The 22,799-nt window shown below is 40.7% G+C and overlaps 1 protein-coding gene across 2 annotated transcripts in view; it reads right to left on the bottom strand.

Moving 5' to 3' along the window:
- Window positions 1-636: 636 nt before the first annotated feature.
- ASIP (agouti signaling protein) overlaps window positions 637-22,799 on the bottom strand; it is a 56,582-nt gene continuing 34,419 nt past the window's right edge. Inside the window, exons 1-4 of one of the 2 annotated variants that reach the window (XM_036079517.2) lie at window positions 12,419-12,552; window positions 6,175-6,344; window positions 4,879-4,937; window positions 637-1,755 (exon numbers count right to left, since the gene is read on the bottom strand). In XM_036079517.2, the coding sequence (XP_035935410.1) occupies window positions 1,579-1,755; window positions 4,879-4,937; window positions 6,175-6,334 (396 nt within the window). In that variant the 5' untranslated portion in view covers window positions 6,335-6,344; window positions 12,419-12,552 and the 3' untranslated portion in view covers window positions 637-1,578. Of the gene's footprint in view, window positions 1,756-4,878; window positions 4,938-6,174; window positions 6,345-12,418; window positions 12,553-22,799 lie in introns of those variants that run through there. The other variant, XM_078057102.1, reaches the window with a different exon arrangement.

Below are 22,799 nucleotides of genomic sequence, written 5' to 3'. Positions count from 1 at the left end.
TAGATTTAGTTTTTCTTCTTTTTGACTTAATTCTTATTAGATGTGACTTTGAGTTGGAGTTTTAAAATTTAATCCTTACTTAATTTTGCTTTATTTGACTCAGTTTAATGTATCTAACTTGTTTGGATTTGATGTGATCTTTGTTTTCTGTCAATTGACATTTCATATGATTTGAGATTTATTTGATTTCGTTTGATTCTCACTGAAAACACAATTGAATGATTTGGATTTACCTTCTTCCACGTTAGCAAACTAGTACTGCTGACCCTAGTTTAAGACGTATTTGATTCCTGTATGACCCTTAAAGATTTGTCATGAGGAATCATGGGGTAGAATGTAGAGAGCAAGATGGAATCACTCATGTCAAGCAGGGGCCCGTGTCAAGCAGTGATGCAAGCAGCTAAGGGCATTGCAGCTAAGACCAGATATCACTGAGACCAGCACCAGCTTTTGACACATTCAGAAGTGATAACCAATGGAAACAGAGGAGGTCTGCAAAGGCTCAAGACTGATTAAATCCCTTTAAAAAAGAGGATATTTGCAGCAAACTGTCAGATTCCTCAGACACTGACCTATGTCTGGTCACTTCAAAAACGCAGCTGCTGCTGAAGGCTGCCTGATGTCCAAACAGAACAGAGATCCTTCTTGTGATGTTATGCTTGAACATAATAAGCAGTAAGTGCCAAGAGCTGACCCAGACCGGAGTGAGGCCTTATCTCAACTGCTGGCTCACAGATTTTCACCTTTGGCTTGTTAACTTCCTGTCCTCTGTTCTATATTGTTTGTTGTGTGGCTTCTGCTTTGCGTGACCTTTAAGAAGCCAAGTTAAACACGTGGTGAAATGTTACTGCGTTTAGAATACCAAACCTGCTTTATAATTGTTAACCTTGCTCTATGACTGAAAAAGCTGACATTGTGGAAAGACAGCTCATGTGGGAGCCTTCATAGCGAGCTCCTGACAGGCAGCTTCGTGTGTTCCCAGTTTTATTTTTTTAATTTATTTTTTATTTTTTTAAAGATTTTATTTATTTATTTATTAGAGAGAGAGAATGAGAGAGAGAGCACATGAGAGCGGGGAGGGTCAGAGGGAGAAGCAGACTCCCCGCCGAGCAGGGAGCCCGATGTGGGACTCAATCCCGAGACTCCATGATCATGACCTGAGCCGAAGGCAGTCGCCCAACCAACTGAGCCACCCAGGCGCCCCTTGTGTGTTCCCAGTTTTAAAAGTAGGGAGGAACATCTGGCTCCAGCAGAGAAGCGCTTAAGGAGAGTGCAATCCTAGGGCCGGGGAAAGCGGGTTTCCCAGGCCCAGGAGACAGAGCATGCGCAGTCCACGGGTTTTCGGCTGTGAAGGAGCCAGGAGGAAGGGAAAGGCTCTTTGGGGTCCTTTAAAGAAATAGCCACACACCTTGGATTAGCCTCCATATGTTTGGGTTTTAGCCCTGCCAAAGCCAGGTCTTCTTGAAGTCCCGCCTCCTGAAAGCTCCGCCCCAACCTGAGTAACTACGCGCGCGCCAGGGTACCCGGGAAGCCACACCTATTAGAAATGACCCGCCCTCTGCGGGCGGCTGGGCGCGCTCAGCAGAAGGGGTTGAGCACGCGGCAGGAGCAGACGCTGCGGAAGAAGCGGCAGTGGCAGGAGGCGCAGGGGTCGCAGCAGGCCGGCGCCGGCGCCTTGCAGCTGTCACGAGTGGCCACGCAGGGGGTGGGCGGCGGGGGCCGGGGCCGAGCCACTTTCTTCATGGAAGCCTCTTTCTGCGGGGAAACGCCGGGGCTGCCCAAGCCGGCCACGCCCACCCCACCCGTCCTCACGTCTGCCTGGGAACTCCTTGGGCAGTGGAGGCCCCAGACCAGACATCCCCACCCGCTGCACCACTGTCCCCTGGTGTCCACAAGTGGCCCCAGGGGTCCCTGCCTCCCCCAGTCATCCACCCTCTGCGTCCAAACCCATTAACATTTACTTACCTGGATGGACTTGGCCCACTTTTCTCCCTAGGGGATCCCACTCAGTTCTAGAGTTTTCACCACCTCTGCGTCTTCCCCCTTCCAGTGTATTCCCCAATCTCCTGTCAGTCCTGCCTTCACATTAAATCCGGATCCACCCACTTCTTCACCACCTCGCTACCCTAGGCCAAGCCACTATCTTTGGTCTGCTGCTCTGGCCCACGTACAGTCCATCCTCCGTTGCACCAAACGGACCTCTCCGAAGACCTGTGATGGCAACCACTCTGGCTTAAAGCCCCCAGTGGGTTTTCTTTGAACTTAGAATAAACCATAAACTTCACTTTGGCTCTTGAGGCCCTCAGGTTTGGCCCCGCCCACCTCTATGAGCTGAGCTGTTGTTCCCACACTGCCTTCTTTCCGTGCACCAAACGCAGAAAATGAGTTCCTGCTGCACGGCTTTTGAACTGGCTGCCCACTTTCCTGAAACCATTCTTTGCTGTGCTGTTCAATCCACGTAGCCATCAGCCATATGAGGCTACTGAGTACTTGAAATGTGTCTAGTGCAACTGAAGAACTGAATCTTCAAATTTTATTTAATTTTAATTTACATTTTAAAATAGCAGTGTAAAATTTTTTCTTTAAACAATTTTTTGTTAGCACTACAGTTGACTTTATTAAAAATTAGCATCGGAATTGAGACGTACTGTGAGTGTAAAGATGCACCACCAGGTTTCAGACTTAGCACACACACAAAATAAAATATATCACTTTTTATATTGGTTACATATCAAAATGATAATATTTTGGATATATTGGGTTAAATGAAATATTACTAAAGTTAACTACACGTACTTTTTACTTTTTTTAATGTGGCTACTAGGAAATTTAAATTTATATATGTGGCTCACATTGTATTTTTTAATTTTTTTAAAAGATTTTATTTATTTACATGAGAGAAAGAGAGCACAATCAGGGGGAGCAGCAGAGGGAGATAGAGAAGCAAGGTCCCCACTGAGCAGGAAGCCCGGTGTGGGGCTCCATCCCAGGACCCTGGGATCATGACCTGAGCCCAAGGTAGACACTTTAACCCGCTGAGCCATCCAGGTGCTCTTCACATTGTATTTCTATTGGGAGTTGCTGCTTGAGATTACTGAAGTTTTCAATATGTAAGTGCTGCTTCCTCAGGGAGGGCTTCTGAGACCACTCTTCACTTTCATTACCATGCTTTAATTCTTTTACAGTGTTTATTATTATCTGAATTTATTTTACCTATTTATTGGCTTACTTGCTCTTTGTCTATTTTCCCCACAAGAATGTAAACTCCATGATAGTGGGGATATATCTCTCTTGTTCACTTCTATAATCCCCATACCTAGCATACAAATATATTTGTCAACTATGTATTCTTATGTCAATCATCTGATCTGCTTGTTTACAGAAGGTCTAGAGAGGAGCAGGGACTTTCTCAAAATCACACAGTGCCAGGTCTAAGACAGGAATAATGTGTGCATTTCAACAACGCCTTAATCCAGTATTTCCCACAGTGTGGGAACCTGTGCCATGGTAGTATGATTTTAGGTGGTACACGAGTATTAAATGACATTAAATCACATAGTGAGAAAGGATTCTTTTTTCAATCTCTTTCAACTTTAAAGGCTCCGTTTGGTGCCAATATATCATTAATGCTTTCCCAACACTTTCCTATTTTCTTTCTTTCTTTCCTCCCTTCCTTCCCTTCCTTTCTTTTCCTTTCCTTCCTTCCTTCTTTCCTCCCTCCCTCCCTCCCTTCCTTCTTTCTTTCTTAAGATTTTATTAATTTATTTGACAGAGAGGGAGAGAGCACAAGTAGGGGAAGTGGCAGAGGGAGAGGGAGAAGCAGGCTCCCCACTGAACAGGGAGCAAGCCCCAGGACATGGGGACTCTGGGATCAGGACCAGGATCAGGACCTGAGCAGAAGGCAGACGCTTAAGCTTAACTGACTGAGCCACCCAGGCGCCCTTTCCCAACACTTTCTAATCTGACTTTTAATACAGAGAACAAGCCTCAGCTTGAGAGCATTTGGCAGGCAACCCCATCCAGCTAAAATCCACTAATAATGTTTTATTTTCTTTATACTTATTTTTATGGTTACCTTATATTTACGGCAAGTGATATTGACTTTCTATCATACTTACATATTTTGTAAGTTTTAATTTAATTTAATTTTTTAAAAGATTTTATTTATTTATTTGAGAGAGTGAGAGAGAGAGCACAAGTGGGGGGAGGGAGAGGAAGAAGAAGACTCCCCAACTGAGCAGGGAGCCCACTGTGGGGCTCCATCCCAGGACTCTGGAATCATGACCTGAGCTGAAAGCAGACACTTAACTGACTGAGCCACCCAGGTGCCCCTTAAGTTTTAATTTATTTTTTTTTACTGACTGAGCCACCCAGGTCCCTTAGGTTTTAATTTTAAACAAATATATTAAGTAAATAAGTGAAACTCGGTTATGGCAAAAATTGTGGGGGGGTGCCTGGCCGGCTCAGTCAGTGGAGCACGTGACTCTTAATCTCGGGGTTGTGAGTTCAGGCCCCACGCTGGGTGTAGAGATTACTTAAAAATGAAAGCTTTCAAAAAAAAAAATTGTGGGAAGTGGTTCCGAAATAACTGAGCTTTAGGAAACAGTGCATTCATTCAAAAGAATGAGTGATGGTGATATTTCAGTAAGAGGGCTAGCTCATATAAGATGCTTTTTAGCAAGTAAGCTATTTTGCTTAGTGAACCTTAGCTCTCTGGGCTTCTGTGGGAGTCTGATTCAGGGTTTGAGGCCAGGAAGCCTTTAGACAGCTTTCAGCTTCTTTTGTTCATGTAAGGCTGGAAAATCTTTCATTTAGTTCCCAGCTAGAATTCTCTTTTAAGTCCAGTCCCACCCCCACAATGAGAACTCCCAGTCCTACCTTGGAAGATCTCTTCTTTTCCGCCTCTTTTCTGATCTTTTTGGGTTTCTTGTTCAGCGCTTCAAAGAGAGACAGAGGGAGCAAAGCCAGATGTTTCTGGAGGCCATGAACTGCAGTAAAGTGGGAGGAATCGGAGGGGGCTCCAGGAAGTCTCAGGGTGGGGGAGAAGAAGGATTGGCTGGATAAATCACAACTTGGGACTTAGGCCAACAGGTTCTTGTTAGCCTGGCTGCTAACCTGGAGCCAGGGACTGAAAGAAAAGTGTCCTCTGAGGGAAGGCAAAGAGGAAATCCAAGAAGGCCCTGAAAAATGGATTCAGTGTCATGTACATGGATGGACCTGTGTTTCCTGTATTCCTAATTTTCATTTGTCAGAGCTATGGAGCCAGGCACACCTGATTTGAATCCTGACTCTGCCATTTAACAACTGTGTCTCCTTAGGCAACCTACTTAATCTTCTTAAGATCCAGTTTTCTCATTTGTAAATAGGGTACTGTATTATCCACCTTGCAGGGTTGTCTTGAGGATAAAAAAGATATGTTTATAAAGTGAGAAGTCCAGCACATCAAAGGTGATCAAAGGTGATACTTACTTTCCTGATACATCTAGAATATTCTCTTTTCGTAGTGAGAGGCAAGGCAGTGAGGGACATTAGTTTAGAACTTGGGTTCTGGAATTAAACACCTGGGTTTGAATTCTGGCTCTACCAATTAAGAACTGTGTGATCTCATGTTAGTCACTTAACTTTGCTAAGCCTCAATTTCCTCAACTGTGAAGTAGGAATAAAAAATAGTACTCACTTTACAGTGCCTAGCACACAAGGAGTATATCTGTTACTATTATTTTTATCAGAAGAAGTTGAACTAGAAGATGTTTGATACCAGGCTGTAATGCCCCTGATATTTTCCCCTGAGGGTCATTCTCAATTCTCAACCCTGAAAGGACTAGTTAATCCCACACTCGGTTAGATTCCGCAGCATTCTCTAACATTTTTGTTAGAGTTCTGTGATTCAGTAAGTTTCAGAAATGCTAAATTAAACCAAATTCACAAAGTGTCTTAACTTCAGGGTTTCTCTCAGAGCCTCTAACATGCGAAGCTGCATATTAGATTAGTGGTATGCAGGGCTTTTTAAAACCATGAGTCAAGGAATACTTTATTCCTCTAGCATTACTTTGAAGAATAAGCACAAAGGAACTCTGATGTATGTCAATGAATCCTGGGGAGCATGTTTGACGTCCTGTAGCCCCCTCTCATGGGCCAGAGTCCAGAGACTAGGCACCAAGACAGGCTACTTACCTACAATAGAGACAGAGGAGAAATCCAACAGGTTCACGGAGGAGTTGCTCCTTAGGCTCATGTCATCCCTGGGCTTTTCCTCAGGTGCCAGGTGGCTGTAGGCAGTGAGGAAGCACAGGGAGACCAGCAGTGTGGCCAGGAGTAGGCGGAGGATATTCATTCTTGGAGGCCTGAGTGGGACAGAGAAGGCAGTCAGGCTGGTGGGCCAGGGGTCCTGGCAAGAGGATGTGCCCTCTTGCTTTCCTTGTGTTTCTTTGGGCTGGTGCTCTGACCGCGTTTTATAAGTGTCCCAGTGGAGCTGGAGGACCACCAAGGCTTAGGACGGGAAAGGGGAGCTGATGAAGGAAGAAGAGAGAAAAGGAGAGGTAGGGAGAGGAAGAGAGACAAGGAAAGGAGGGAGATTGAAGCAAAGAGAAAAGGAATGCATTGCAGTTGGTCTCTGTCATCCAGAGGGTGGGGTGATGGTTTGTTTTTTTTTTAAAGTCAGTGGTCCCAGAAGACCCTAGGCCTGGGCAGAATTGTTGAATGGTCCCCAGTAGTGCCTTACAGTGGCAGAGGTTTTAGTAAGGTGCAGAGGATAAAACTCTTAAGACTCTCTGAGAAAGATGCAGTGATAAATGGCGTCTTCAGACAAGTGTATATGTTGTTGCATATGCTGTATTCCCATGCCCAGAGGGAATGATGCAGGTATGGTTTGTGTGAGAAGGATGGACCTGTTGACATAGGCTAACTGCATTTACTGACTTATTGCTAGCTGGATTTTGACGAAGCAGACAGATCCTAGAGTGGATTTCTTCCCATGCATCCTCCGTTTGGCTTAATTAGGGCAAAAAGCTTCAGTAACATCTTCACCTTCTCTGAGTGTGGGATCCCCACTCCTTCCCTGCTCTGCGCATTGTTCTCTCCAGTCTGGGAAAAAACAGGCTGCTTTTCCAAAGTTCTCTTTGCCCTGCCATAAAGCACCGTGGGTGAGAGGAGAATAAAAACAATCTGCTCATGCTGGTCTTGCCCACTCCTGGGCTCCCCTTACAGCAGCCTGACAATTTCTAGCCTACTCCTTCCAGCCTAATAAACTACAATTAATAAAATACAATTTCTTAGAACCTAAGTAATTTAGTGGAACTATATAACTAAACTGAGTCTGAGAAGGGTGAAATCTCAGTGGAATTAATCTTATTTGTGTGTTGGGAGAGGGCAAAGAATGAGCATTCCTTGCACCAAATCTGGAGAGGGATATGTATGTCCTAAATGTAATACAGGCCTATAATGCCTAGTTGTATTATCATCCTCAGGGTCAGATTTTTTTTTTTTTTTTTTTTTTTTAGAATTCAGAATTGTGTGGATTTTAGAAAACTAATATCATCTATATACTATATTAAACCACATACAAGGGGTCTGGGAGCACCCATAATAAAAATTTTGATACTTCTGCAGCAAAAAGGTAGGGATATTCATAATAAACAGGATAAACAAAGACTATGGATTGTTTTGCATCAACTGAGGATAGGTTTTGTTGCCAAGAGACTTCAGGTAAGGTCAGATTTTGCTGCCAAAGGAAAAAAAATACTGACAGTTTTCAAATTTTTGGGATTTTGCAATTTCAGGTAAAGGATTATGGACCCGTACAAACCCTCATTGCTGTTACTACTCAACATGGGACACACACTTCCTGCTATTAATACAGGATAATAACGCTGACAGCAATGACTACCTGTGCAATTGTGTTTCTCAAGAGTAATTTGTCCTTCCATTCTGTCATGGTGAAGACTGTTCTTTGATCTGTGGTATCACTGGAGGCAGTTCCTTCTCTTAAACTCATCATCTGGTTTAAGTTACTGCTTAGGATTTAAGATGAGTTTCTGTTCAGCATGGTGGATAGGTGACCTAACTCCCCTGGATGTACCTGCTATTTAAGTGGCTGTATGACCTTGGGTCCATCTGGGCCTCTGCTTTCTCTTCTGTAAAAAGAGAGGATAGGACTACATGACTTAGTACACATTATGAGGCACAGAGTTGAAACTTAATAAAGATTTGTTTAATGAATGAAAGAATCTTAAAACCTTTCTTAAGACCTTTCTAAAATCCTATGAATCAGTGATTTCTGATTCTTGCTTCCTGGACTTTGGAGCAGGTTAAACAGTTGTACAAAGATTTTGTTAAGGCCACTTGTATATCCTTAAGAGTTAGCAGATTTGAAAATGCATGAATGTGACTGAATCTGATTAAACCCTGGAAAAGAAGGCATGGGAAGTCATGGCTAAATGCAATTGGCTGTGTGTCTCAGGAGTCTTGCTGATGTGTGTGCACATGTGCGTGTATGTGTGTTGTGCGAGCACATGGGTACTAATGCATAATGGCTCCAATTGAGGGAATGTGGGAGACAACAGTATCCAGATCATCTCTGAGTTTGATAAAATGAGTACGCAGTGTATCAGTATTGAGTGCACACTTGCTGTGCACTGCAGCTATCCCCTTAGCTATGGCACTGGGGATAGCCTGACATCTTAATCCTTTAGGGTCAAGGCCTTGGTCCCCAAAGCAAAAGAAAGGATTATAATTTCCCAGTGATGAGGAAGGGCTAACACCTATTGGGACAGAGGTATAGTGAGAGATAAGAGCTGAGGAAGAGGTGAAGGCAGCAGAGTCTTCTTGAAAAGAGTAAACAACATTAGTTGCTGACCATACTAGGTATAAATGAGGTGCAGCCCTGACAGCCTGCCTTGGGTTTTGCTCGTGGCATCAGTGAGGGGAGCCAGGGTGTCTGGGAAGCCAGCAAGTTGGCATTGCTGGGAAGGTGACTGGGCTCTGTTGGTTGTAATAGTGGCTTCTACCAATCTTGCCAAGCACCAATTGCCAGGTACATGGGGGTCTGGGTGAAGCTCATCCCTGTGGAGGAAAAAAGTGGCCAGAAGCAAAGTAGTGTTTGGTAGAGGCCTTACATGGAGGAGCATCTCATACAGGCCAGTGGTGTTGGACGCAGACTCTCCCCTGATCAATCTTTTGGAACAAAACATATACTTGGGAAGAAAAGGAAATTAAAGCAGGAGGGAATCTTAACCTTGAAATTGTCTGCAAACCTTTGCCCAAATATGCATTTTTTTTTTCTGGGGAGAAGGTCCATAGCTTTCTCTGGATCTATAAGGGGGTCTCTGGCCCCTAAAAAGCTCAGAACTCCTTCTTTGCAATTTGAGTGAGGCTCATCCAGAACCACAGGCACATGAGAACAGAGGATACTGTCATTTTTTTTTCTGTTCAGGCAATAACTGAGTTCTATACCTGGGAAAGTGTGCTTGTTGGAAGGGGTATATCATTCCAGTACTGGTATAAAATAAAGAAATATAATAATAAAGCAAACAAAAAAATATAAACACTATAGTTCCATTTGTGAACAAATACCAAAACTCCCTCAAATGTAAATATGCTTACATATGCAAAGAAAAAAGAGTGGAAGGATACACATTAAAATTTTAATAATGAATACTTCTTAGGAGTGGAATTGAGGATGGGGAGTGAGGTAGAGACATGTACTTCTTCATGTACTTCTGTATTTGAATTTCCTTTTCAAGAATGTTATTACTTTGGGGCGCCTGGTTGGCTCAGTTTGTTAAGCATCTGCCTTCAGCTCAGGTCATGATCCCAGGGTCCTGGGACTGAGTCCTGCATTGAGCTCCCTGCTCAGCGGGGACTCTGCATCCCCCTCTCCCTCTGCTCCCCCCTCTTTCTCTCTCTCAAATAAATAAATAAAATCTTAAAAAAGAATGTTATTACTTTGTAATAAAAAATAAAAGATGATAGAAATAAAATACTGAATGCTACTTGACATAACATCAAAGGATTTAAAAAAGATGGTTGGAGAGTTCTATTTGATTCCTGACATTGCGGCTGTGGAATTTGCAGGACCCTCCTCCCCATTTGTACCTCAAATTCAAGGTACAGTTTGCTCTCAGCACCTACTACTCTGTCACCAAAATTTAGGGCTTTCTCATAGCATTATCTTCCTTTTACCCTTCTCTGTCCTGGAAAGATCTCAAAGCCTTTTACCGTTCCGGTTCATCAGCCACTGTTTCTGATATGCCAAAACCTAGGAGAGGTAACACACAATTTTTGTTATGGTTTTGTTTCTCAGCCAAATGAGCTATACCAAATACTGAACGTCAGAGCTACAGGAGAAATACCTCTCATTCATAATTACCTAGATTCCCCCCACAAGATGTTCAGTGGCTGCATAGGGATCCTACCACCCTACACATCTTTGACCCATTTGAGCAACAGGTGATATGCATCCACAACAGGTGTCTGGCTGTGTTGAGCTTAGGAGGCTCCATTAGGGCTATCGGTTCATTCCTTAATGTTCCCTCAGGCTTATCAGTGATGGTAATTTCTGGGGTAACATGAAGGTTCACCTGTCATTCCCTTAACCCTAAATGTTCATTCCCTGGTCTTGAACTTGATTCCCTCAGCTCTTCATGTGGCTGGATCATTGGCAACCTTTGGATCTTTATACAAATATCACCTCTTTCTTTGACCACTTTATCTGAAAGTGTACTTTCTCCAGTTTCTGTCTGTCCCATCATCCATTTCTTTCATAGCTCTTACAAATTAGCAATTATCTATGTTTATCTTCATAATGGCTTTCCTTTTCTTGTAGAATTTAAACTCCCGGAAGGTAGGGACCTTGTTGTCATATTCATTTTGCTGCCCCCGCTACTAGGCAATGCCTGGTACATAGCAGACTCTCAATAAATATTTGGTGAATGAGTGAATGAATGAATGCGTAGCAAAGAAGACCAACAACAGAAAATCTTTAGATTTGCTGGTTCCTTCAGGCCGACAGGACAGGTTACATGTCAAATTTGATTGTGATTCAATGTCTTTTCCTTGACCTTTGTTCTATCATACTGGGGCTTGGACAATTCTTGAGTTTCATCAGTATCCTTTATCTGAGTGCTAGGATAGGACTCTGGCTTTTCTTAATATCTTTGATCTTGTGCTTGACCAAAAAAGGTAAAAGAGACCATTTACTTTGTGGATAAAAGTGCCTGGCAAGGGGGCCAAGATGGGGATATAAGAATCTTAGGGCTTTAGAACTGGAAGAGACTTTAAGGATCTTGTCCAAGGAACTTAAACCTGGCTATGCATTAGAATTATCAGGGGAGTTTTTGCCACCATGCCCACAATACTGTGTTAAGATACAATTTACATACAGTAAAATGCGCAAATTTTAAGTATCCAGCTTGATGAATTTTAACTTATATATACACTTATGTAAGCATTACTCAGATCAAGGTATAGAATACTTCTTTCACTCCTGAATGTTCCCCTGTGTGCCTCTTTCTAGGCAATACCTATTTTTACCCCTCAGAGGTAACCTCTATTCTCACTCTAACCACCATAGATCAATTTTTCTGGTTTTTGTATTCATATAAATAGAATCATACTGAATGAAATCTTTTGTGTGGGACTTATTTCTTCTTTTGCTCAACATATCTTTGAGGTTTTATCTACTTTGTTGCATGCATAAGTAGTTTCTTTCTTTCTTTCTTTCTTTTTTTTTGCTGACTAGTATTTCACTGTAAATACATCACATTTGTTTATCCATTCTCTTGGGGAGCTTGTACAAGAAGTAAACCCAAACCTTGTCCTAGGCCCACTGAATCTGAATCTCCAGGAATGGACCCTGGGAGACATATTTTTGATAAGCTTCCTGGTGATTGTGATATACAGCCATGTGCGAGGAACACTAATTTTGCCCATCTACCTTGGTTCTACAGATAAGAAAACTGAGGCTCAGAGTAGGAAAGGGGTTCTCTAAGTAGACACTTGAACCAGTAAGAGGCAAGACTAGAACTTCTTCTACAATGCTACTCTTCCCACTTCAAGACAACTCAAACTGCTAATTAGTGACAAAGGCAGGGATGTGAATCATAATCGTTTCCATTTATTAAGTATCGGTATATGCCAGACTCTGCCCTAGGCACATTATGTACATTTAATGCTCTTAATAAACTACATATCATAGCTGAGGAAACTGAAACCCAGAGCAGCCCAAAGGACAGAAATAGTGAGTACACAGAGAGGCATCAATCCCAAGTCTGCCTGACTCGAGTCACACAAGAAGGCTGGCACCTTTTCCTAAAGTGGAAAGGAAGAACGCTACAAACTCGTTGGTTTGGGGGCCTGCTGTCCTGGCCCAGTCCAGCTTGCTATGGTAGAAATAAACAAAACCAAACAAAACAGTATTTACCTTGCTTTTCAAGCCCTGGTTTTAGAACTCCTTCAGTTCTGTATACTCGCTGTTCCATCAGTGAAAGTTGTTGACTGTGAGATTAATTAAAAATGTTGCAGCTAAGGAGAGGGTGATATGTTTTCTTAGCCACTTGCTCTTCCTCCTCTACTGACAAGTCTCCCCACAGGGGTGGGGACTACAAATGCTGCCAGTGAGTCTGTCAGGGATGCCTCTCCACATCTGGAGATCATGTTTCCCGAAGTGGGGAGGGCCTTGACTCTTTCACCAGGGAGTAAACTGACCCTAGCAATCAGGAACTGGAATGAGTCAGAGACAAATCTGCTAGTTGAGATGTTGAACCTGGAGTTCTGAGAGTCTGGCAAGCTCTGTTTTTCAATAATGAGGGAGGTATAAGGGAAGGGCCAGCTGAGGAAATAGAGACTTCTCTTTTGTGTAGCTGGTGGGATTGAAGGAACAGAATGGGAAAGGATGGGGAAGGAGAGAAGAAAGCTTGTGGGTATTGACAAAGACTCTCTTCCTGATCAAACTTTAGGCTCCTCTGAGGCTTCTCAACTAGGCCTCAGTCTTGGCCCTCATCCTGTCTTTGGCCTGCCTAGCATAGTTTTAGCAAGAATCCTGTCAATTTAGTGAGAATCTCCCCACCCGATATCTGATCGAGTTCCTCATCCCCCACCTTTGATGTATAAAGTTGCCTTTAGCAAGAATGCTGTTAGGTCAGTTTAGCAAGAATTCCCCCATCCTTGATATTTCTTTTTGGGTAATTTTCCATCCACTGACCCTCACTCTACTCCTTGGCTATAAATCCACAACTATCTTTGCTGTATTCGGAGTCGAGCCTGATCTCCATCCCTTATTGCACTATCCCTATTGAAAGCCTGTTTTTTTTTTTTTTTTAAAGATTTTATTTATTTATTTGACAGAGAGAGACACAGTGAGAGAGGGAACACAAGCAGGGGGAGTGGGAGAGGGAGAGGCAGGCTTCCCACTGAGCAGGGAGCCCGATGCGGGGCTCGATCCCAGGATCCCGGGATCATGACCTGAGCCGAAGGCAGACGCTTAATGACTGAGCCACCCAGGTGCCCCCCTATTGAAATAGTCTTGAAGAAAATTTTCCTTACCATTTTAACAAGCATCAGAATGATTTTTTCTTTAACAATACAAAACAATTTGATCTCTTCCGCTGTTTCTATATATGCAGACAAATTTGACTGTTGTGACTGAATTGACTAGTCTAATTTTTATGCCTAACAGATGCCAAATTGGATAATATTCTAATGGGTGGTTTTGGTCTTAGGTGGACAGCCTGCTTCAGGACTCTTCTGCAGAGATCAAGAACCATGTGGCAGGCCGAGGATCTGCCTAAGGGTCCCTGAGTTAGAATTTGAGAGAAGGCTTAATTAAGGCTCTGTTCCTCCTCAAGAAGCAAAAAGACACAAATCATCCAGGCAGCTGCTTATCAGCATGAAATATGTCTCCATGTTCTACTGAAACAGGGATCAGAGTCCAGGCTTCCCGGATATTCATTCCCACAGTGCACCAGGAATACAATGCTCGTAGGAACTGCTAAAATGATTACTTTGATCTCCTGACATCATTCCCCTAAGTCTGATTTAGTGCTTATTACTCAACAAAGACCTTAATGGGGACTTCACTGATTTTGTTTTTGTCTTTCAGAAACCACTTCTCTTCCATTTCTTTGCCCAAGACCATGCTGTCTTCTGATTTTCTAAATTCCTTTGACTTGGGGAACATTCTGAACTCGCTAAGCATGGCCTGAGGCTAGGCTGATGGTCTGCTATGGTTCACAACAACTTTACAACAGATAGAAGGGAGAGGCTTTGATGTCAAATGAAATTTTCTGCAGAAAAGGATCAAGGCAGAACCAAGGAAATACAGCTGAACAAATCTTTTTTTAAAAAAGATTTTATTTATTTTAGAAAGAGCGCAAGCAGGGGGAGGGGCAGAAGGAGAGGGAGAGGGAGAGAATCTCAAGCAGATTCCACATGTTGAGTGCAGAGCCCCTTCGGGGCTCAATCTCATGACCCTAAAATCATGACCTGAGCCAAAATCAAGAGTTGGATGCTTAACTGACTGAGCCACCGAGGTACCCCAGAGCTGAACAAATCTTAAGACTATGTATGAATTAGTTCCAAGAGAAAGTAGAACAAGTTTTGAAACAGATACCCATGCAAGTGTTTCTGGAGTAGATCAAGATCTTTTGATCCCACAAAGTCCTCTAAAATAACCAAAGAAAACCAAAAGTGGCTCTAGCATGCCATTCCTTCTCCTAGCGTCTCTTCAGTGGAAATGGCAGAACAAATGTCCAGTGTTGCTGAAGTGGAGCAAATTCAGCCACAACAGAAAATATTAACCTGAGCTTTCCTCTGGGCCAATAAAATGTGCCAAAATGGGAATCCACTCTGAAAACTCAAACATTTAGAAAGGAAAAAGAGGCTTTGCCATAAATGGACTTTTGGTTATCTGTTTTGGCTTTAATAAATATGAAACAAACCAGTTCTACACAGGCAGATTGACCCCAAATCCTAAATTCTGCTCTGTGACAATCATTAGAAATCTGATACTATAGGTGACTTTCTGAAGACATTAATGAAGTGCTAAAATTTGACTCTGGAGTCAGAGTTGAGATTTTGGAGTACTTCTTCCTAAGGACTTAAAAAAATTTTTTTTTATTGCTAAGAAATGGAAAAAGCAGAGTAAAGAAAAGTAAGAAGCTACTAGTTAGCAGAAGGTAAACTGCTTCGACTAACAAGTTCTTCAAACTTTCCAAAGTAGTAGCAGCTTCACTCATTCTGAAAGCATATTTAAGTTGCCAACTAAACTCCATATGCTTCCCCTCAAAGAACAGAGGCCGAAGGAACTTTGTTTCTGACCTTGTAGCAGAATAGCCTTGCTGCTTGTTTGTCTGCAATTTCAAAGACAAGAATAAGAAAACAACCAATCATACTACAAAAATTATTCCAAACTTTACTCTATCTCATGGGCAGGAAGATTCTCACTGATGCGCAGTGAAAAGAAGAACTGTTTCATCAGCTGAAAAGCATCAGTAAGCAGACCAAGAGAGCATGCCAGGTTTTACAAGAGAAGCAAAACTGAAGGGTAGCATTTATTTTACAGAGGGGCTCTCTAACAACTCAGGTCATTTGAAACTTAAGCCCAGAGAAGAAGATGGGATCTCTGCAGGCAGCAGAAGAAAAGTGCAACTCTTGATCTCTGAATTGTAAGTTTGAGCCCCACGTTGGGTGTAGAGATTACTTAAAAATAAAATCTTTAAAAAAAAAAGAGGAAGTATTCTATTTACCTTTTCTACCATTCCAACTCTTTAAAGGCAGTGGGGTGTGCTGAAAGAGCAAGTGCCAGAAAATGTGAGTTTGAACTCCAGCTCTGCTAGTGGTGTAATTTTGGACAAGTTAATGAACCTCTCTGACTCTCTCATCTGAAAATGGGGTATCTTACATTGTTATTGTGAGAAATTCATTCATTTACAGCTCCCCCGCACAGTGCCAGGCACATAATAGTTGCTTAATAAATACTAATTTCCTTCCCTTTCTCAAAGTTGGTTGAGGTCTTACAGATATCTTCTGATGCATTCCATTGTGGTTTTTTTATGGCTCTTGGTACAAGTATAAATAATTAAACTCTCCAAGAATACTGACATTTCAATTAGTTTTGAAGACTCTCATGGTTTTCCTATATTGGGTAGAGTTGAGTGTCTCCTTTCTCAGGAGGCTATTGGCTAGTTTTTATAGATGGGCTATAATGCAGGTGAGCAGATAACCTCTAATAAGTGTGAGTTTTGAGAAGTTCAAGATCAAGGAGCATGTCATAGGGTTGTGAAGGCCTGATGAGGGGATGCTTGTGAACTACCTCTAAGACCTCTGAAATGCTGACCTAGTGCACCTTATTTCTAGGAGAGACTGAACAAGCCATTGGGCTGCCTCATTCAGGATATAGTTTCCTGTGTGGGGTGAGTTAGGTAGGGGTCATGTGGCCTGCCTGTGGTGGTGATGGCACTGTTTCTGCACCATATTTAGAACTGACTGGAATAGTTTTTCTGGGGACAAGACTGCCTCTGAGGGTCATACTCATCTCTCCTTAGTTGGAAAAAAGTGGCTTTGAAAGGTGAGGCCTGAACTTCCCTTAAAGGGGTAAAAGCCTAGACCCCCTCTGGTGCTATTCAGGAGGCCCAAAACCTTTTATCAAAAAATATCTTCCTTAATGAAAACTTACTTCTATCTGGAATTAGCACCACCCTTTAAGGGTCTTCTAGGGATTACAAAATTACCACCTTGATTTTCAATTGAATAATTCCCTTGCTTGCTTTTATGGCTTACCACATAATGAATCTCTAAACTATATTTAATTTTTTTAAAAAAGTAGGCTCCATGCCCAACGTGGGGCTCCAACTCACAACCCTGAGATCAAGAGTTCCATGCTCTACTGACTGAGCCAGCCAGGCACCTCAACAATAGTTTAATTTAATTTGTTTTTGAACTTTATCTAAATGGAATAATATTGTATGTATTATGGGACTTGCTTCTTTTGTTTTACCTGCTGATGTGTGAAGTTGTGATTTAGATATTTTTACTGCTATATAGTGAATATCTTGCAATTTATTTTTGCATATTTTACTGTGATCATCATGTGAGTTGCTCCAGTGGGGACCATTAAGAACAATGCTCCTTGAACATTCTTATACAGGACTCCTGAGCACACATGTAGTGGTTACTCCATATACTGAGAAATGGAATTGATGGGTTATAAGGTTATGTGTATGGTCAACTTTATTAGGTAATACCAAACTGTTTTCCAAGTTCATTTTACCAATTTTATACTCTAGTCAGAAGTGGATATGAATTGCTCTTGCTCTTTATGTCACCAACGTTTGGTTATTTTTTGACTTAAAAAATTTTTGCCCCTCTGTTTTAAAACAGTATTTCATTATAGTATAACTTACATTTTCTTGATTACTAAAGAGATCAAGCACCTCTTCATATTTTTATGAGCATTTGAACTTCCTTTTCTGTGAAATTCTAGCTCATGTCTTTTCCCCATTTCCCCATTGACTGTCTTTTTCTCATTGATTCATAAATATACACAAATCCTGTGTTGGTTATATGTGCTACAAATCTTTTCTTCTAATTTGTAGCTTGCCCTTTTACTCTCTTTATTATATCTTCGGAAGAATCAAAATTCTTCATTTAATGTAGTCAAATTTATCAGTATTTTTCATTTTGTATATTTAAGAAATCTTTTTCTATCTCATGGTCATAAAGATATTTTCTTATATTGCCTTCTAAAAGTTTTCTATAGTTCTATAGTTTTGTCTTTCACACTAAAATCTCTTTAACTTTTATAGTGGAGAATTCCAAATATATACAAATTAGAGAAAATAGTATATTAAACCCCTATTTCTCTTCACTCAGCTTCAAAAATGTTCAAATCACGGCCAATCTTGTTTTATCTATATTATTAACAACTACACCCCTCAAAACATAGTATTTTACCCATTAATATATAAGAACTATTTTGAAAAACATAACTGTGATACTAATATCATACCTAAAAATATTTAAAATTTCTTAATACCATCAAATATCTATTCAGAGTCATGTTTAAATCTTTAGTCAAACTAGTATTATTTTTTGTATATAGTATAAACTAGGAATATAATTTTTCCCATATCATAACAATTGTCCCAGCACAATTTATTGAACAATCCCTCTTTTTCCTTCCTTTCTGCAATGCTACCTCTGTCATAAACCAAGTTTTCACATATGCATGGGTTTGTTTCTGGGAATTCTATCTGTTTCATAGTGCTATTTGTCTTAAGATACTGTCATAACTACTATTGCTTTATAAATCTTGATATCTGGTAGGGCTAGTCCTTTGATTTTGTTCCTTTTTTTAATTTTAATTTTATTTATTTATTTTAAAGATTTTATTTATTTATTTGACAGAGAGAGAGATAGCGAGAGCAGGAACACAAGCAGGGGGAGTGGGAGAGGGAGAAGCAGGCTTCCCACTGAGCAGGGAGCCCGATGAGGGACTCGATCCCAGGACCCTGAGATCATGACCTGAGCCAAAGGCAGACATTTAACGACTGAGCCACCCAGGTGCCCTTGTTCCCCTTTTTTTTTTTTATTTGACAGAGAGAGACACAGCGAGAGAGGGAAGACAAGCAGGGAGAGTGGGAGAAGAAGAAGCAGGCTTCCTGCAGAGCAGGGAGCCCGATGTGGGGCTCAAACCCAGGACCCTGGGATCATGACCTGAGCCAAAGGCAGACACTTAACAACTGAGCCACCCAGGCGCCCCTGATTTTGTTCTTCTTCAGGAATGTCTTGGCTATTCCTGGTCCTTTGCTCTTCCATATAAAAATCATAAAAACAGCTTGTCAAATTCCACCAAAAAAGACTGTTAGGATTTTTATCAAAATTGCATTAAATCTATAGATCAATCTGAGGAGAAATGTCACTTTATATCTTTTTTTAAGGTAAGCTCCACACCCAGTATGAAGCCCAATGCAGGGCTTGAACTCACGATCCTGAGATCAAGACCTGAGCTGAGATCAAGAGTTGGGTGCTTAACTGACTAAGCCATCCAGGCACCCCTACAATATCTTTTCATGTGAACAGATCTCTCCATTTATTTAGGTATTCTTCAACATCTTTCTATAGGGTTTAAAAATTTTCTCCATAGGAATTGCACAACGTTTGTTAGATTTATTCCTAAGTATTTTTTATTTTTTGTTGCTATTGTTGTTATGTTATATAAACTCAACTTACTAATTATTGTTGCATGTAGAAAAGCAATAGGATTTTATAAACAGATTTATACCCATCAACCTTGCTAAATTCTCTTAATTCTAATAATTCACCTACAGATTCTTTTGGATTTTCTGCATAGATGAACATACATCCTCCAAAAAACACCATTTTTTCTACTCCTTTCAATCCTTATATCTTTTATTTCTTCTTATCTTATTGTGTTGGCTATGGACTTCAGCATGTTGAATAAGGTGAAGAATTTTTGCTAATCTTTCAACACAGGATATACTTTCAACATTTCATAATTATATGTGGTATTAGAGATGCTTTTTATTAGATTAAGGAGGTTCCTTTCTGTTGCTTTTTTTCCCTCCTTTTTAAGCCACGAACAGATCTTGGTTTTTCTTCATCAATTGGTACAAATGGCTTTTATCCCTTAATTTGTTAATGTGGCAAATTAATTTATTTTCCACTGTTAAACCAACTTTGCATTCCTAGTATAAATCCAACTTGGTGATGTAGTACAGTGTTTTTTTCCTGTCCTGTTTTCTACCACTATCCTTGCTTGGTTTTGGTATCAGTTATTCTACCTTCATAAGAAGAACAGGGAAATGTCCCTCCTTTCTTTTTGTAAGATTTTATTTATTTGAGAGAGAGAGGGCAAGGGGGTGGGGATAGGGAAATGAAGAAGCAGACTTCCCGCTGAGCTGAGAGCCCTACAAGGGACTCGATCCCAGGACCCCAGGATCATGACCTGAGCCGAAGATGGATGTTGAACTGACTGAGCCACCCAGGTGCCCTGGAAATGTCTCTCCTTTAAAAAAAAAATTTTTTTTTAATTCTTTGGAAACTTTATGTAAGATTGTCTATTCCTTGAAAGTTTGGTAGAACTTACCATCCAGGCCTCTGAAAGAACATCATACAGAGTATGGCAAGATTTTAAAACTATGATCCAATTTCTTCAATGGTCATAGGACAGTTCAGGTTTTCTTTCTTTCTTTCTTTCTTTCTTTTTTTAAGATTTTATTTGTCAGAGAGAGAGAGCACAAGGCAGGCAAGGGAGAAGCAGGCTCTCCGCTGAGCAAGGAGCCCAATGGGGGACTTGATCCCAGGACCCTGGAATCATGACCTGAGTTGAAAGCAGATGCTTAACTGACTGAGCCACCCAGGCATCCCTACAATTCAGGTTTTCTATTTCTACATCAATCAGTTGGAATTTATCTATTTCATATTTTCAAATTTGTTGGCCTGAAATTGTTTATATTATTCTTTTATCTATTTAATCTCTTCACTGCCTACCGTATCACCTTATATCATTTATAGTATTGTTGATTTTCACATTCTCTCTTGTTTACTTAATTAATCTTACCAGAGATATTTTCAAAACACCAAATTTTGGCTTTGTTGATCTTCTCTATTTATGTTTACTTTCTTTTTCATTAATTTATGCTTCATTTTTATTACTTCTTTTGCTTTGAGCTTATTCTGCTATTTTTTTCCTTAATTTCACATGTTGAATGCTTAGTTCTTTGATTTTAAGACTTTCTTCCTTTTTCTTCCTTTAAGGCTATGAATTTCCCTCTAAACAGTGCTTGGTTGCATCCCACAAATTTAGATATATAGTAGTTTTTCTACTGTTTAGTTATAAGTATTTTCTAGTTTCTATTATAATTTAATTTTTAGCCTAGAAGTAGTTAAGAAGTATGTTTTTAAAATCCCAGTATGGGAAGTTTTCCAAATTTTCCATTAATTATTGGTTTCTAACTTAATTGCTTTGTGTCCCCAGGATATGGTCTGTGTGATACTAATCATTTAAAAATTTATAGACTTGGGGTGCCTGGCTGGCTCAGTCAGTGGAACATGCAACTCTGGATCTCAGTACTGTGGGTTTGAGCCCCACATTGGGTGTAGAGATTACTTAAAAATTAAAAGAAATCTTTTAAAAAATGAAAAAATAAAAATAACTTTATTGAGATATAATTCACATAACACAAAATTCATCCTTTTGAAATGTACAATATAGTGTTTTTAGCATATTCAGAGTTGTTCAACCATCAGACAATATGTAGTCTTTTGTGACTGGTTTCTTTTACGTTACTTACATGCTCCATGTTGTAGCATGTATCAGTACTCATTCTTTTTCATGGCTGAATAACATTCCATTTTATGGATGTACTATATTTCATTTATGCATTCACCTGTTGACAGGCATTTGGGTTGTTCTCACTTTTTGGCTGGTATGAATAATGCTGCTATGAACATTTGAGTACACGATTTTGTGCGGATATATGTTCATTTCTTTTGGGTATACACCTAGAAGTGGAATTGTTGGGTCATTGGTACTGCTATGTTTAACATTTTGAGGAACTATCAAACTTTTCCAAAATGGCTGCACCATTTTACAATCCCATCATCATCACATAAGGATTCTAATTTTCCCACAATCTTGCCAACACTTGCTACTATTTTTTTGATTGTAGACATCCTAATGGGTGTGCAATTCTACCTCATTGTGGTTTTGGTTTGCATTTTTCTAATGACAAATGATGTTGAGCATCTTTTCATGTACTTTTTGTCCATTAGTATATCTTCTTTGGAGAAATGTCTATTCAAATTCTTTGCTCATTTTATTTTTTTAAAGATTTTATTTATTTATTTGAGAGAGAAGGAGAGAGAGGGAGCACACAAGTCGGGGGGAGGGAGAGGGACATCAGACTGTGCTGGGCTTGGAACCTGACACAGGGCTTGATCTCATGATCCGAAGATCATGACCTGAGCCAAAATCAAGAGTTGAATGCTTAACTGACTGAGCTACCCAGGTGCCCCAATCCTTTGTTCATTTTAAAATAAGGTTATTTGTCTTTCTGTTGTTGAGTTATAAGAGTTCTTTATATATCCTGGAGAAAAAATCTTTATCAGGTAAATGATTTGCAAATATTTTCTCCCATTCTGTGGGTTATCTTTTCACTTTCTTTCTTTCTTTTTTTTTTTTAAAGATTTTATTTATTTATTTATTTGAGAGAGCGAGAATGAGAGAGAGAGAGAGCACACGAGAGGGGGGAGGGTCAGAGGGAGAAGCAGACTCCCTGCTGAGCAGGGAGCCTGATGTGGGACTCGATCCCGGGACTCCAGGATCATGACCTGAGCCAAAGGCAGTCGCTTAACCAACTGAGCCACCAAGGCGCCCCTCTTTTCACTTTCTTTATGGTGTCTTTTGAAGCACAAGATTTTTAAATTTTGATGAAGCCCAATTTATCTATGTTTTCTTTTCATTTGTACTTTCGGTGTCATATCTAAGAAACCACTGTCTAACCTAATGTCATGAAGATTCCTATGTTTTCCTATTATTTCTATGTTTTCTTTTTTAAAAGATTTTATTTATTTATTAGAGAGAGAGAGTGAGAGAGAGCACAAGTGGGGACGAGGGAGGGAGGGAGAGGGAGGGAGAAGCAGACTCCCTGCTGAGCTGGCAGCCCGACATGGGGCTCAATCCCAGGACCCTGGGATCATGACCTGAGCCGAAGGCAGATGCTTAACTGAGTGAGCCACTCAGGTGCCTTTTATTTCTATGTTTTCTTTTAAGAGTTTTATAA

This window comes from Halichoerus grypus, chromosome 10 (genome assembly GCF_964656455.1).
Source record: "Halichoerus grypus chromosome 10, mHalGry1.hap1.1, whole genome shotgun sequence".
Classification (NCBI taxonomy): Eukaryota; Metazoa; Chordata; class Mammalia; order Carnivora; family Phocidae; genus Halichoerus; species Halichoerus grypus.
This window is presented reverse-complemented; position numbering and strand designations above follow the sequence as displayed.